This window comes from Caretta caretta, chromosome 5, assembly GCF_965140235.1.
Source record: "Caretta caretta isolate rCarCar2 chromosome 5, rCarCar1.hap1, whole genome shotgun sequence".
Lineage (NCBI taxonomy): Eukaryota > Metazoa > Chordata > Testudines > Cheloniidae > Caretta > Caretta caretta.
This window is the reverse complement of record NC_134210.1, coordinates 24,514,470-24,528,963: the sequence shown is the minus strand read 5'-3', so window position 1 is coordinate 24,528,963 and position 14,494 is coordinate 24,514,470. Positions and strand designations below refer to the sequence as shown.

The following is a 14,494-nucleotide window of genomic DNA, read 5'->3' as shown; positions in this document are numbered from 1 at the left end:
TGAGCAAAAAAGGACACAGTCCAACACTCTGGTTTAGTGCAGAATTGTTCTTGAATGCCTTTGCTTTCTTTAAAGAAGCTTATGCATCTAGCTATACCATGAAACATAATGTTAACCATTGTATGTTGCAAAGATGTACTGTATCCATACAATGAATAGTCAGAAGATCCGGATGTGTTATAGTCATAGGAACACATCTGGCTACATTCTGCCTGACCCTGTGCAGGTTTTCGGGAAAGAAGAGAGCGTGAAGAGTCCCATCTCTCCCCCCTCACTATTCCTGTGCAGGACACAGATCGAATGTCTTCTGTCTTCGTAGTCTTGTAGCTTGTAGTCTCTGAACACAAGTGGTTTGAGGCACAGCCAGAGGCACTCACCCAAAGTAGGTGTGACCAGGTGAATTGGAGGTGTGGTCGGCATGTCCCAGTAATGCTTGGAGGCTGGTGTTGGGATAAACACGGTAGACTGTAAACTCTTTGGAGTAGGGATCATCTTTTTTGTTCTGTGTTTGTACAGTGCCTAGTATAATGGGGTCCTAGGCCATGACTGGGGCTCTGTCTAGTACTACTACTAATATATGAATAATATGCATTTCTAGGAGGTTATGACCACCACAAAGGCATTCTACTGTGCCCTGTGCCAGTCACTGCCACCTGGGTATCTCACAACTCCCCCACAGATCATTTCCCTGTTAAGGCAGCTCTGGCTTTCAAAGCTAGAAGTCAGTCAGGAGAAGCTGCCATGATTTAAATTGTTAGCAACACTAAAGAGAAAAGGGGGGGAAAAAACTTCCGAGCAAGAAGCAAAGATCACAGAGCTATAGCTGCAGCGCAGAGCTCCTCATCCATCAATCAGACAGGTTACACTGACGGCTGATTGTATGGTGTCGTAGCCATGTTGGTCTCAGGATATTAGCGAGACAAGTTAGGCAAGGTAATATCTTTTATTGGGCCAACTTCAGTTGGTGAGAGAGACAAGCTTTTGAGCTACACAAAGCTCTTCAGTGTAGCTCAAAAGCAAGAGCTCTGTGTAGCTTGAAAGTCCGTCTCTTTCAGCAACAGAAGTTCGTCCAATAAAAGATATTACCTCACTTAAATACTTGCCTTGTCTCTAATTGACAGCTGTGGTAGGTAGCGGCTATTATGCCCCAGTGGAGTATAGGTGCCATCTGCTGGTGAAGCAGTTTCATTGCTCAGAACATAAGAACGGCCATTCTGGGTCAGACCAAAGGTCCATCTAGCCCAGTATCCTGTCTTCTGAATGCCAAGTGCCCCAGAGAGAATGAACAGAACAGGTAATCATCAAGTGATCCATCCCCTGTTCGATCGGGGAATCTTTCCCAGCCTGTTCATGCACAGGACAGACCACATGCCCCTGAAGGACTGGATCCAACTGATAGGAATTGAGCATATATGTTACAGGGAAAATAAGCCCTTTATTTTATAGCAAGAACTGCTGTAATTAGAGATGGCCTTGAAACAAAATGACAGACCTCAAAATCTCTTGAATGTTGGGAAGGTTGATACCCAGATCCAAACTTTGCAGCTGGCCTCTAGCCCTATGATGGGCACAATCAATACCTGGGATCCAAACACTCCTGATTTTTTGGTAAAGTTTGGATCCATTTTATTTTAATTCAATCTGTAGAGCTCTGACTTCTCTGTAAGTATTACAACGAGACACTTAAAATGTATTGTGACCTTGAAACACAATGAAAATATCTCCATGTAAAATGAAATCAATGCCCTTTAACATTCCAGATACCTTCAGCTTTTTCAAACAAGAACATCGGAGGGAGAGGTGGGAAGGAAATCACAGGGCAGCCAAAACAATTTCTCGGCGTTCTGTCAGCAAGGAACGATGGGTGGAGACGCTGGTTGTTGCAGACAGTAAGATGATTGAATATCATGGAAGTGACAATGTGGAATCCTACATCCTCACTATAATAAATATGGTATGTGATCGTATTTAATTATTTTTCAGTTAGATAAATTATATAAATAGAAGCAAACTTGATTACATTGTTAATCACCATGAAAACAGTCATAACGGTCTGTCATTTAAAGAAGTGGAATAATTTTTATGTGTTTGTCTAAAGTCCTTCTCTGTTATTTCATGCAGAATGGGCTTTTCCTCTACAGGTTTTAAGTCAGAGTGATTTCTGGCCACAGTGCTAAATCACGACATCCATATGATATAGCTCTGTATGTGCACTACACAGGACCTTTCATTCCACTGAAATTACCAGTTCTGAATCTCATGCACCTTCTCCAATCTACTGATTGTTGATGTTCCTAGGCAGCAGTATTAACTTAATGTTACAGAGCAGTTAGATGCAGCAGAACAGGAGAGCTGTGGACTATCAGTGGTATGGATTCACTTCCCCGTCTGTATATGAGCGGGGAGGAAAATTTTCAGGGATTCCCCTGTTCAGTTAGACATAATTCCCTTATCTAAAAAATAAAAATCTTGGTGTGTCCCGGTGCTTGTTGATCAATTTCTTAGATATTTGGTCTGATTCTGATCTCATTTACACTGGTCAACCCCTGTTGGGAGAAATGGAGTTACTCCTGATTTACACTGCTGATATTGTGAAAGTGGTGTAGTGTAGAGATTTTGTGCAGTTTTACTAGCTTTATTAAGACTCAGTCAAAACAATTATCATGTGGGTTTTACACTCAGAGGAAATGGTTCAATCAGTTGTATTGTAGAGGCTTGTATTACTGGGGCTGATTTTCAGATATGTTTTCCTCCTCTGTCACTTCTGGTTTTAAAGTGGATAATTAATTTTTTTTCAGACAAATTGTGCTTTTTCCCACATATAACGAAATCTAAATTTAAAAATGTAAAATGTCTCAGTTCAAATCTCCAAATGAGCAAATTTCAAAATGTAAAACTTAAGTTATAATTTCTTGTGATATTTGTCATGCTGTCTGAAGTAGCTCACAACCATGAGTGCCAATCTTGGGGGAGACTGTCAAAAAGTAGGGCAAAAGCCCCAAACTGGTATGTTCTATAATTAGATTTCACCAACCCACTAATGAGTGTGAACTCCTCTAACGCTATAACAGTTATACCATGGAGTCACAGACAGACCCCTCAGCACTCCAGTCCATCTTGCCACCCAGGCAAGCTGGACTATGTGATGGATGGGCACTTTACACCAAAAATCAAAACAATGTTCAAGTTATTCCCATTCTCAAAGGACCAGTCACTTACCCAATGTCATTTGCACTCAGATCTCAAGCCAAAGACACAGCCTGTAGCCAATCCTGTAATAAACTAACTAAAGATTTATTAGAAAAGAAATGAATTATTCACAAGGTTAAAACAGGAAACATACACACATGAGTTACAGTCTTACATTTAAAAAGGTAAAATAAGCTTCTATAATAACCAGCTCTACATGTCCTTTAGGGCTGACCCATGCCAAGTCTCTTGCTTATGTTAAAGCATCTTTACCCCTCAGAGTCCAGACAGTATAAAGATCCCAGTTCCTCCTTGTCAGGGATTTTTCTCCCTTCACCTCAGAATCCAAGCTGATGGGATGAGTTCATTCGCATGCCTCCCCTTCATGGAGGGACTAAGGAATGCAATCAACAAGGTTTCTGCCCTTGGATGTCACACGGTGCCTCATTTGCCTTCAAAGGGCCATCTTGTGCGCAGGATGTGCACTTTACCTTAATCAATGTTTCTTTTCCTGTTTGAGTTGCACAATGACTGACAGGTTTACAGTGCAAACACTCAATGTAACTTTATGCTATGGGATACAGACATTATATGTAAAATTAATACATGCAGCATCCTCCAAGCATTCCACAAAGTCTGGACACTAAACACATTCTTATATCACTAATATCTGTTTTAACTATACTAACCCATAGGTGAGCCAAGCTGGTTTCCACCCATGTATTTGTCAGTTTTCAGAGAGGCCTGGGTCCTTGGCATAAGCGGGCACCTAGTCTGCCAGTATTACAATATCATCTGCGGAACTTTAGGCATTGACCTTGTTTAGCCATTTGAGATTATCTTCTCCCTCCTTCTCCACTCACTCAGTGCATAAACAAAACCACAGCTATCAGACTCCCAGATCCGTCCCCCTTGATGTATTAATCTGACCCCCTGACTGATTCAGTGTCTACTGCATTTAAGTTTTCCCTTGCGGGGGGGGGGGGGGGGGGGGAGGAGGGAGGGGTTTCTAGCTCTTATAATTGTCAAGGAAACCTTCTGGACGTGAACCTCCTATGGTATTATCTTCTTATGTCAGCAGAGAGGCAGCCAGTTCCAGCCAGTCTACTTCTGAAGCTACAATGTAGAAGGATTTAAAACCTATACAATAAAACACAAAGTAAAGCACAGGATCTTATAACATATGCTTGCTGCTTTCTCACAGCTAAATCCAGCAGTGCTGTGGCTAAAGTGGTACATGTGAACTTCAATAATCAGGATGTTAATATGAAAAAAGAAAAACGAGTACTTGTGGCACCTTAGAGACTAACGCATTTATTTGAGCATAAGCTTTCGTGAGCTACAGCTCACTTCATCAGATGCATACTGTGGAAAATACAGAAGATGGTTTTTATACACACAGACCACGAAAAAATGGATGTTTATCACTACAAAAGGTTTTCTCTCCCCCCACCCCACTCTCCTGCTGGTAATAGCTTATCTACAGTGATGACTCTCCTTACAATGTGTATGATAATCAAGGTGGGCCATTTCCAGCACAAATCCAGGGTTTAACAAGAACGTCTGAGGAACAGCAGGGGGTGGGGGGTAAGAGGTTACTTTTTATAATGAATCAACCATTCCCAGTCTCTATTCAAGCCTAAGTTAATTGTATCCAATTTGCAAATTAATTCCAATTCAGCAGTCTCTCATTGGAGTCTGTTTTCGAAGTTTTTTTGTTGAAGGATAGTCACTTTGAGATCAGAAATCGAGTGACCAGAGAAATTGAAGTGTTCTCCAACTGGTTTATGAATGTTATAATTCTTGACATCTGATTTGTGTCCATCTATTCTTTTATGTAGAGACTGTCCAATGTGCATGGCAGAGGGGCATTGCTGGCACATGATGGCATATATCACATTGGTAGATGTGCAGGTGAACGAGCCTCTGATAGTGTGGCTGATGTTATTAGGCCCTGTGATGGTGTCCCCGAATAGATATGTGGATACAGTTGGCAACGGGCTTTGTTTCAAGGATAGGTTCCTGGGTTAGTGGTTCTGTTGTGTAGTGTGTGGTTGCTGGTGAGTATTTGCTTCAAGTTGGGGGGCTGTCTGTAAGCAAGGACTGGCCTGTCTCCCAAGATTTGTGAGAGTGATGGGTCGTCCTTCAGGATAGGTTGTAGATCCTTGATGATGCGCTGGAGAGGTTTTAGTTGGGGGCTGAAGGTGACGGCTAGTGGCGTTCTGTTATTTTCTTTGTTAGGCCTGTCCTGTAGTAGGTGACTTCTGGGAACTCTTCTGGCTCTATCAATCTGTTTCTTCACTTCCGCAGGTGGGTATTGTAGCTGTAAGAATGCTTGATAGAGATCTTGTAGGTGTTTGTCTCTGTCTGAGGGGTTGGAGCAAATGCGGTTGTATTGCAGAGCTTGGCTGTAGACAATGGATCATGTGGTGTGGTCAGGGTGAAAGCTGGAGGCATGTAGGTAGGAATAGCGGTCAGTAGGTTTCCGGTATAGGGTGGTGTTTATGTGACCATCGTTTATTAGCACTGTAGTGTCCAGAAAGTGGATCTCTTGTGTGGACTGGACCAGGCTGAGGCTGATGGTGGGATGGAAATAGTTGAAATCATGGTGGAATTCCTCAAGGGCTTCTTTTCCATGGGTCCAGATGATGAAGATGTCATCAATATAGCGCAAGTAGAGTAGGGGCTTTAGGGGACGAGAGCTGAGGAAGCGTTGTTCTAAATCAGCCATAAAAATGTTGGCATACTGTGGGGCCATGCGGGTACCCACAGCAGTGCCGCTGATTAGAAGGTATACGTTGTCCCCAAATGTAAAATAGTTATGGGTAAGGACAAAGTCACAAAGTTCAGCCACCAGGTTAGCCGTGACATTATCGGGGATAGTGTTCTTGACGGCTTGTAGTCCATCTTTGTGTGGAATGTTGGTGTAGAGGGCTTCTACATCCATAGTGGCCAGGATGGTGTTATCAGGAAGTTCACCGATGGATTGTAGTTTCCTCAGGAAGTCAGTGGTGTCTCGAAGGTAGCTGGGAGTGCTGGTAGTGTAGGGCCTGAGGAGGGCGTATACATAGCCAGACAATCCTGCTGTCAGGGTGCCAATGCCTGAGATGATGGGGTGCCCAGGATTTCCAGGTTTATGGATCTTGGGTAGTAGATAGAATATCCCAGGTCGGGGTTTCAGGGGTGTGTCTGTGCGGATTTGATCTTGTGCTTTTTCAGAGAGTTTCTTGAGCAAATGCTGTAGTTTCTTTTGGTAACTCTCAGTGGGATCAGAGGGTAATGGCTTGTAGAAAGTGGTGTTGGAGAGCTGCCGAGGAGCCTCTTGTTCATATTCCGACCTGTTCATGATGACAACAGCACCTCCTTTGTCAGCCTTTTTGATTATGATGTCAGAGTTGTTTCTGAGGCTGTGGATGGCATTGTGTTCTGCACGGCTGAGGTTGTGGGGCAAGTGATGCTGCTTTTCCACAATTTCAGCCCGTGCACGTCAGCGGAAGCACTTTATGTAGAAGAACTTTTTTGCATTTCCTGACTCTCATTTTAGATTTACAAGCATAGGGACAGATACCCTTACTCATACTATTGTTACAGTTAGTTCCATTCATTTCAGTGGGACAGCTTGAGGAGTAAGGTGCTAATCATTATGAGTGAGGGTAATAGAATCTGGCCTTTAGTTTCATTTGTAGGTGTGTTTTTACTGATAATATTAATGTGAATGATAGATGTGTATGAAGTTATGAGACTTCAGTTTCATTGCATCCTTTCCTTTTCTACTGAACTATATTTAGGTAGTAGCCATAGGAGTAAACAGCATATTATACAGCATTTGAGGAAGGAAAACTGGGGTTGTTCATCACTGGTGTTTCACAGAGTCCAAAGAAATTACTCATATTATGTGCCAGTTACAGGACCCCTTTCTCTCTGAGCGCATCCCCTCAGGTGTTAGGCCTTGCTCCTTTACCTTTCTGAAGGTGGAATCCCACAATTCACTCAGTCCCCAAGCTATTGCATCGTGGCTACCAGGATGTCCCAGGCCCAACTGGGTTTGGCACCTGCAAGTCTCCCTCTGGGCAACTGTGACCAGGCAGCTTTCTTAAAACAAAGTGTTTTTTAAACTTTAACAGTAGGAACCCAGCAAAGCATCATAAAAAGGCCTCATATTGTTTTAAACTCTCTTAAATACATACCTAGCTTACCTAGAGGCTTGCCAGCCCTTGGCAGAGGTCCCTCTGCTCCAGACCTCTGACTTCTAGGATCTATGAGAACCACTTCTCATCAGCAACTCCCAGCAATCCCTCCCTTGAGACTGTCCATTTTTATCCCCTCAGAAGACATTTTGTCTTGCTTTCCTGGCATTTTGGTTCTCCAGTGTTTACAGCCTTGAGTGACCAGATGTCCTGATTTTATAGGGACAGTCCTGACATTTGGGGCTTTATCCTGATTTTTCACACTTTTTCCTCTTTGGCCACCCTATTACAACCTGGGACCCCTCCTGTCTTGACAAACTGGTCCATTGAGCTCAGTAGGGGACGAGAAGTGGGCTATCAATGTGAATGTCTAGTATTGTCTCCCAAGTGTAACTAAATGGTAGCTATCTCAAGCTGTTGTCGTCTTTCCTACACAGTGCAACCAGCGCTTGCTTGAATTAACCCCTTGTAGACAGTATGCCCTTACAACAGTCAGACCAACAGAACATTTATTGTTCCTGAATTAATATAGAACAGCTCCAAAGCCATCACATCATTCCTGCACAGTGGGGCAGCCAATATATAGAAACTGGTGTAGCCCATAGTTAGGGATGAGACGTGAGAAAAGACCTATGCTTCTATTCCTTGTAAGCAAGGTACAAGTCCTCTCTTAAGGCTTGTCTACATTTAAAATGCTACAGCGGCACAGCTGCACCACTGTAGCATTCGGTGTAGATACTACCTACACCCGCTGGAAGGGTTCTCCCATTGGCAAAGGTAATCCACCTCCACAAGAAGTGGTAGATAAGTCACCAGAAGAATTTTTCTGTCTGCCTAGTGCTGTCTACATGAGGATTCAGGTTGGCTTCATAATGCAGCTCTGGGGTTTGGGTTTTTCACACCCCTAACCGATGTAATTAAACTGACCTAATTTTCTATCGTAGACCTGGCCTATGTCTGAAACCTCTATTTTAATTTCGGTTCTTAATGAAGATGCTTCCCAGTGTCCGATTCTGTCATCAGATGTTCATGTCCTACTTTCATCAATGTCGATGGGAACCTTAGTAATTGTTAGAAAAAGGAGTTTGGGAGGAAGATAAAGCTAGACTGGGCCTCTAAAGTCAGATCAGATCCAGATTTCAGAATTATTTAGATCCAACATTTTGGTTTGGTCCATTATAGCAGCAGCAGCCAGTTGCAAAATCTGGATCTAGGGTTTGATTCTGGATTCTCTCAAAGCTGGGGTGAAGGAGCTGAGGTTTTGATTTCTAATTACAATAATACTTTGAATAAATCATCAAATCTTGCCTTCGTCCCCTTCAAAATCAGAAGGACAGAACAGGTTGTGCTGGTGGGGGAGTGGCACTATATGTGAAAGAAAGCGTAGAATCAAATGAAATAAAAATATTAAATGAACCAAACTGTACCATGGAATCCCTATGGATAGTAATTCCATGCTCTAATGATAAGAATATTGCGGTAGAGAGATATTGCTGACCACCTGACCAGGATGGTGATAGTGACTGTGAAATGCTCAGGGAGATTAGAGAGGCTATTAAAATAAACTCAGTAATAATGGAGGATTTCAGCTATCCCCATATTTACTGGATACATGTCACCTCAGGATGGGATGCAGAGATAAAGTTTCTTGACACCTTAAATGACTGACTCTTGGAGTAGCTAGTCCTGGAACTCACAAGAGGAGAGGCAATTCTTGATTTAGTCCTGAGTGGAGCACAGGATCTGGTCCAAGAGGTGAATCTAGCTGCACCACTTGGTAATAGTGACCATAATATAATTAAATTTAACATCCCTGTGGCGGGGAAAACACCACAGCAGCCCAACACTGTAACATTTAATTTCAGAAAGGGGAACTACACCAAAATGAGGTTAGTTAAACAGAAATTAAAAGGTACAGCTCCAAAAGTGAAATCCCTGCAAGCTGCATGGAAACTTTTTAAAGACCCCCTAATAGAGGCTCATCTTAAATGTATACCCCAAATTTAAAAAAACATAATACATAGGCGCAAGTTTCTAAACTGCATGGGGGTGTTCTCCCTGGCTTTGCCCAGGCCCCATCCCCTCCCTGCTTCTTCCCATCCCACCCCTTTCCTGCCCAGTTCCACCCCCCACACACCTCCTGTCCTGACGCTGCGAAACAACTGATCCACGACAGGTGCTGGGAGGGAGGGGGAGGTGCTGATCAGTGGGGCCCGCTGATGGGCAGGAGGCGCTGGGGGGGAGGGAGAGATTCTGGTAGTGGGGCTGCCAGTGGGTGCTCATCACCCACAATTTTTTTTGCTGTGGGTGCTCCAACCTTGGAGCACCCATGGAGTCAGTACATAGAACACAGTAAGAGAACCAAAAAAGTGCCACCATGGCTAAACAACAAATTAAAAGAGGCAAAAAAGAAAGTGGAAGTTAAATCCTTGTGAGGAAAATAGAAAGGAGCATAAACTCTGACAAATGAAGTGTAAAAATATAATTAGGAAGGCCTAAAAGGGCAATTGCGGAGAAACTAAATGAATTCTTTGCATCAGTCTTCACGGCTGAGGATGTGAGGGAGATTCCCAAACCTGAGCCATTCTTTTTAGGTGACCAATCTGAGGAACTGTCCCAGATTGAGGTGTCATTAGAGGTGGTTTTGGAACAAATTGATAAATTAAACAGTAATAAGTCCCCAGGACCAAATGGTATTCACCCAAGAGTTCTGAAGGAACTCAAATGTGAAATTGCAGAACTACTAACTGTAGTCTGTAACTTATCATTTAAATCAGCTTCTGTACCAAATGACTGGAGTATAGCTAATGTGACGCCAATTTTTAAAAAGGGCTTCAGAGGTCATCCTGGCAATTACAGGCCAGTAAGCCTGACTTCGGTACCGGGCAAACCGGTTGAAACTACAGTATAGTAAAGAACAAAATTGCCAGACACACAGATGACTTTTCCCCCAATAAATTATGTTCAACAAGGTTTTTGTAAAGGGAAACCATGCCTCATCAATCTACTAGAATCCTTTGAGGGGGTCAACAAGCATATGGACAAGAGGGATCCAGTGGATATAGTGTACTTAGATTTTCAGAAAGCCTTTGACAAGGTCCCTCACCAAAGGCTCTTAAGCAAAGTAAACTGTCATGGGATAAGAGCTCTCATGGTAACTGGTTAACAGATAGGAAACAAAGGGTAGGAGTAAATGGTCAGTTTTCAGAATGGAGAGAGGTAAATACTGGTGTCCCCCAGGGGTCTGTACTGGGTCCAGCCCTATTCAGTATATTCATAAATGATCTGGGAAAGGGGGTAAACAGTGAGGTGGCAAAATTTGCAGATGATACAAAATTGCTCAAGATAGTTAAGTCCCAGGCAGACTGCAAAGAGCAACAAAAGGATCTCTCAAAACTGGGTGACTGGGCAACAAAATGGCAGATGAAATTCAGTGTTGATAAATGCAAAGTGATGCACATTGGAAAACATAATCCTAACTATACATATAAAATGATGGTGTGTAATTTGGCTGTTACCATTCAAGAAAGAGATCTTGGAGTCCTTATGGATAGTTCTCTGAAAACATCCACGCAGTGTGCAGCGGCAGTCAAAAAAGCAAACAGAATGTTCGGAATCATTAAGAAAGGGATTGATAATAAGACAGAAAATATCATATTGTGTCTATATATAGCCATAAGACTCCCACATCTTGAATAGTGCGTGCAGATGTGGTCACCCCATCTTGAAAAAGATATATTGGAAAACTTTCAGAAAAGGGCAACAAAAATGATTAGGGGTATGGTACGGCTGCCATGAGAGGAGATATTAATAAGACTGGGACTTTTCAGCTTGGAAAAGAGATGGCTTGGGGGGGATATGATAGAGGTCTATAAAATCATGACTGGTGTGGAGAAAGTAAATAAGGAAGTGTTGTTTACTCTTTCTCATAACATAACTAGGGATCCCCAAATGAAATTAATAGGCAGCAGGTTTAGAACAAACAAAAGGAAGTGTTTTTTTCACACAATGCATAGTCAACCTTTGGAACTCCTTGCCAGAGGATGCTGTGAAGGCCAAGACTATAACAGGATTAAAAAAAGAACTAGATAAATTCATGGAAGATAGGTCCATCAATGGCTATTAGCCAGGATGGACAGGGATGGTGTCCCTAGCCTCTGTTTGTCAGAAGCTAGGAATGGGCAACAGGGGATGGATCACTTGATGATTACCTGTTCTGTTCGTTCCCTCTGGGGCACTTGGCATTGGCCACTGTCAGAAGACAGGATACTGGGCTAGATGGACTTTAGTCTGACGCAGTATGGCCGTTCTTATGTAAAATCCTTTGTTTCACTAATATTTATGTACTGTAAATGTAATATTTATGTACTGTATTAATAGCCCAAGAAAAAATCTGACATGCACTTAAAAAAAACCCATAAGTACATCATAATTCAATAGTCCTTTGTGTGACTGAGACTTTGTTAGACTAACCAGCCCCCACTAGGAACAGCCTTTTTTGGCAGCTGCTAAGGAGTGTAATTATCTTTCAGCTGAGACATTTCTGAAGAATTAAGAGCCAGCACAATATATTTTTTCCATCCTATGGTATTCAGCTAATGCAATTCAGATGTCTCCTAGGTTTTTGATTATATAATTTGCACTAATGGGACACATCTGCAATGGATTCACACAAAAGTCTTGAAATTCTGTTTCATTTTGTAGCCATCAATACTGTATTGTTTTGGAGTAACTGTTTACAGAGCCCAATGTAACTGATCAATTTTTGTACTCAGAGTAAAGCTCTTTTCAAACAACAGATGCAACTCTTCCCGGCTGAGGAGGAAAATGACTTCCTCTGGCAGATTATTGTGACTAAGGACATATACTACAGCACTGCAGTGTATACACTTCCTAGACTGATGGAAGGGTTTTACGATCTATGCAGATAATCCATCTCCCCAACCAGCGGTAGCTAGGTTGACAGAAGAATTCCTCCGTTGATTTAGCCACATCTATGCTGGGGCTTAGGTCAATCTAATGATGATGCTCAGGACCCCTGAGTGACCTAGCAAGGTCAACCTAAATTTTAAGTATAGACCAGGCTTAAGTGTCAGCTCTGTTCCTACTGCCCCCTCCCCCCATCTCTTCCTTTTACTAGTAATGCTCTTGAGAAGCAGCCTGTCTAATCCTACGCATACTGACACCACCATTTGGGGCATGAGGACTTGGAGTTCAGTGCTGGGCCCTTTGCTATTTTTTAGTCTAACTGCTCCCTCTGTCATTTTATCTTTAGTCTCAAGTCTGCTCTACACTAATGAGGTTAAGCAATCTAAGTTACACTAGTTAAGTTACAGAGTAGCAGCCGTGTTAGTCTGTATCCACAAAAAGAAAAAGGAGTACTTGTGGCACCGTAGAGACTAACCAATTTATTTTGTTTGTCTTTACGGTGCCACAACAAAATAAAGTGGTTAGTCTCTACGGTGCCACAAGTACTCCTTTTCTTTTTTAGTTAAGTTACGTAACTTAAGTCAAAGCAGCTTAGATCGACTTACAGCAGTGTCTAATCTGCTTTCCTGTCGACATAGCTTCCTCCTTTTGGGAAGGTGGAGTACTGAAGTCGATGGGAGAGCGCTCTGCCATCAACTTATCCTGTCTTCACTAGACCCACTAAATCAATGCCCACTGCATCAATCGCAGCAGTGCCAATTTAGCCAGTAGTGAAGACAAACCCTTAGCTTCCACTTCTACGCTGATGATACTACTGTATATATTTTTCACCTCGCTTCTATTTGCCTAGTATTGACTTCCTCTTTTTCCTTTGGCCAGCCGAATCCTAATGGAGTTTCTACAGAACCCAACAATTAATGCCTCATTCGCTGTTGCCCTGAACCTTTGGTAGTCATTCCCACCAGTACAAAGTGGATGTAAAATGCTACTATTGTGCACTGGCAGTGTTTTACACCTGTCTTGCACTGATGTAAACGACTACACAATAGTGGATTGGACTCTAAATGAGAAAAAATTAACTTAAAGTAATTTTTTAATGGATTGTAAATTTTGCTGCATAACATCTTAACTTCTGTTAATTGCTGAAGTAGTTCATCACAGTTATTGCATTTCAGAATGCAAAGTGAACCTTCAATCAATAACATGTAGGAGGGGAAAAAAACAGAGAGGGCACTCTGCTTGAAATAACCTGTATATTTCCTCTCTAAAGTTCTGTCTTGCTGTAGAGGAATCAATTAATTTCTTACCTCCTGGCTCTGACACAGGTCACAGGATTGTTCCATGATCCAAGCATTGGCAATGCAATCCACATCGTGCTCGTCCGCCTTATTCTTCTTGAAGAGGAAGAGGTGAGATTTTGTTTTCCCCAAGATTACAGTGAAGAAAGTTGGGCACACGGTGCACTGAAGAGAGATTTTGGTAGGGTATTTAGATTACCATTAAAGAGAGTAATGAGTGCATCCACTGTGTGTGTGGGCGGGGGGGGGGGAGGGGGAAGGGTTGCTTGTTTAAAATGTTTTGCTCATTTCACTCCTCTGTTAATCTATTAACTCTGGCACAGCTGTTTTAAACCTAACTGCTGCTCTAAATGGCACATTGGTTAGGTCATAGAATCATAGAATATAAGGGTTGGAAGGGACCCCAGAAGGTCATCTAGTCCAACCCCCTGCTCGAAGCAGGACCAATTCCCAGTTAAATCATCCCAGCCAGGGCTTTGTCAAGCCTGACCTTAAAAACCTCTAAGGAAGGAGATTCTACCACCTCCCTAGGTAACGCATTCCAGTGTTTCACCACCCTCTTAGTGAAAAAGTTTTTCCTAATATCCAATCTAAACCTCCCGCACTGCAGTTTGAGACCATTACTCCTCGTTCTGTCATCTGCTACCATTGAGAACAGTCTAGAGCCATCCTCTTTGGAACCCCCTTTCAGGTAGTTGAAAGCAGCTATCAAATCCCCCCTCATTCTTCTCTTCTGCAGGCTAAACAATCCCAGCTCCCTCAGCCTCTCCTCATAACTCATGTGTTCCAGACCCCTAATCATTTTTGTTGCCCTTCGCTGGACTCTCTCCAATTTATCCACATCCTTCTTGAAGTGTGGGGCCCAAAACTGGACACAGTACTCCAGATGAG

At 42.6% G+C, this 14,494-nt stretch overlaps 2 protein-coding genes across 5 annotated transcripts in view; one reads left to right on the top strand and one right to left on the bottom strand.

Annotated features, from left to right (window-relative positions):
• The window catches only part of ADAMTS12 (ADAM metallopeptidase with thrombospondin type 1 motif 12), a 317,885-nt gene that overhangs the window by 152,984 nt on the left and 150,407 nt on the right, over positions 1–14,494 (top strand). For all 4 annotated transcript variants that reach the window (XM_048850633.2, XM_075128412.1, XM_048850632.2 and 1 more), the window contains exons 4-5: positions 1,761–1,954; positions 13,631–13,714. In XM_048850633.2, coding sequence (XP_048706590.2) covers positions 1,761–1,954; positions 13,631–13,714 — 278 coding nt within the window. The remainder of the gene's footprint in view (positions 1–1,760; positions 1,955–13,630; positions 13,715–14,494) is intronic.
• Positions 4,238–13,745, bottom strand: LOC142068315 (uncharacterized). Its single transcript, XM_075128414.1, has 2 exons — positions 13,613–13,745; positions 4,238–6,527 (listed from the first exon to the last, which is right to left on the bottom strand). Exons 1-2 carry the CDS (start codon positions 13,675–13,677, stop codon positions 5,612–5,614), a joined length of 981 nt encoding a protein of 326 aa, XP_074984515.1. The 5' UTR covers positions 13,678–13,745; the 3' UTR covers positions 4,238–5,611.

What these genes read in the sequence shown, in the direction of transcription:
- LOC142068315 (XM_075128414.1), bottom strand. Translation starts at nt 13,677, where the DNA reads ATGTGGATTGCATTGCCAATGCTTGGATCATGGAACAATCCTGTGACC. An exon ending in ACCTGTGTCAGAGCCAGGAG is followed by an intron (nt 6,528 to 13,612) that starts GTAAGAAATTAA and finishes CATCATGAACAG; the next exon opens with GTCGGAATATGAACAAGAGG.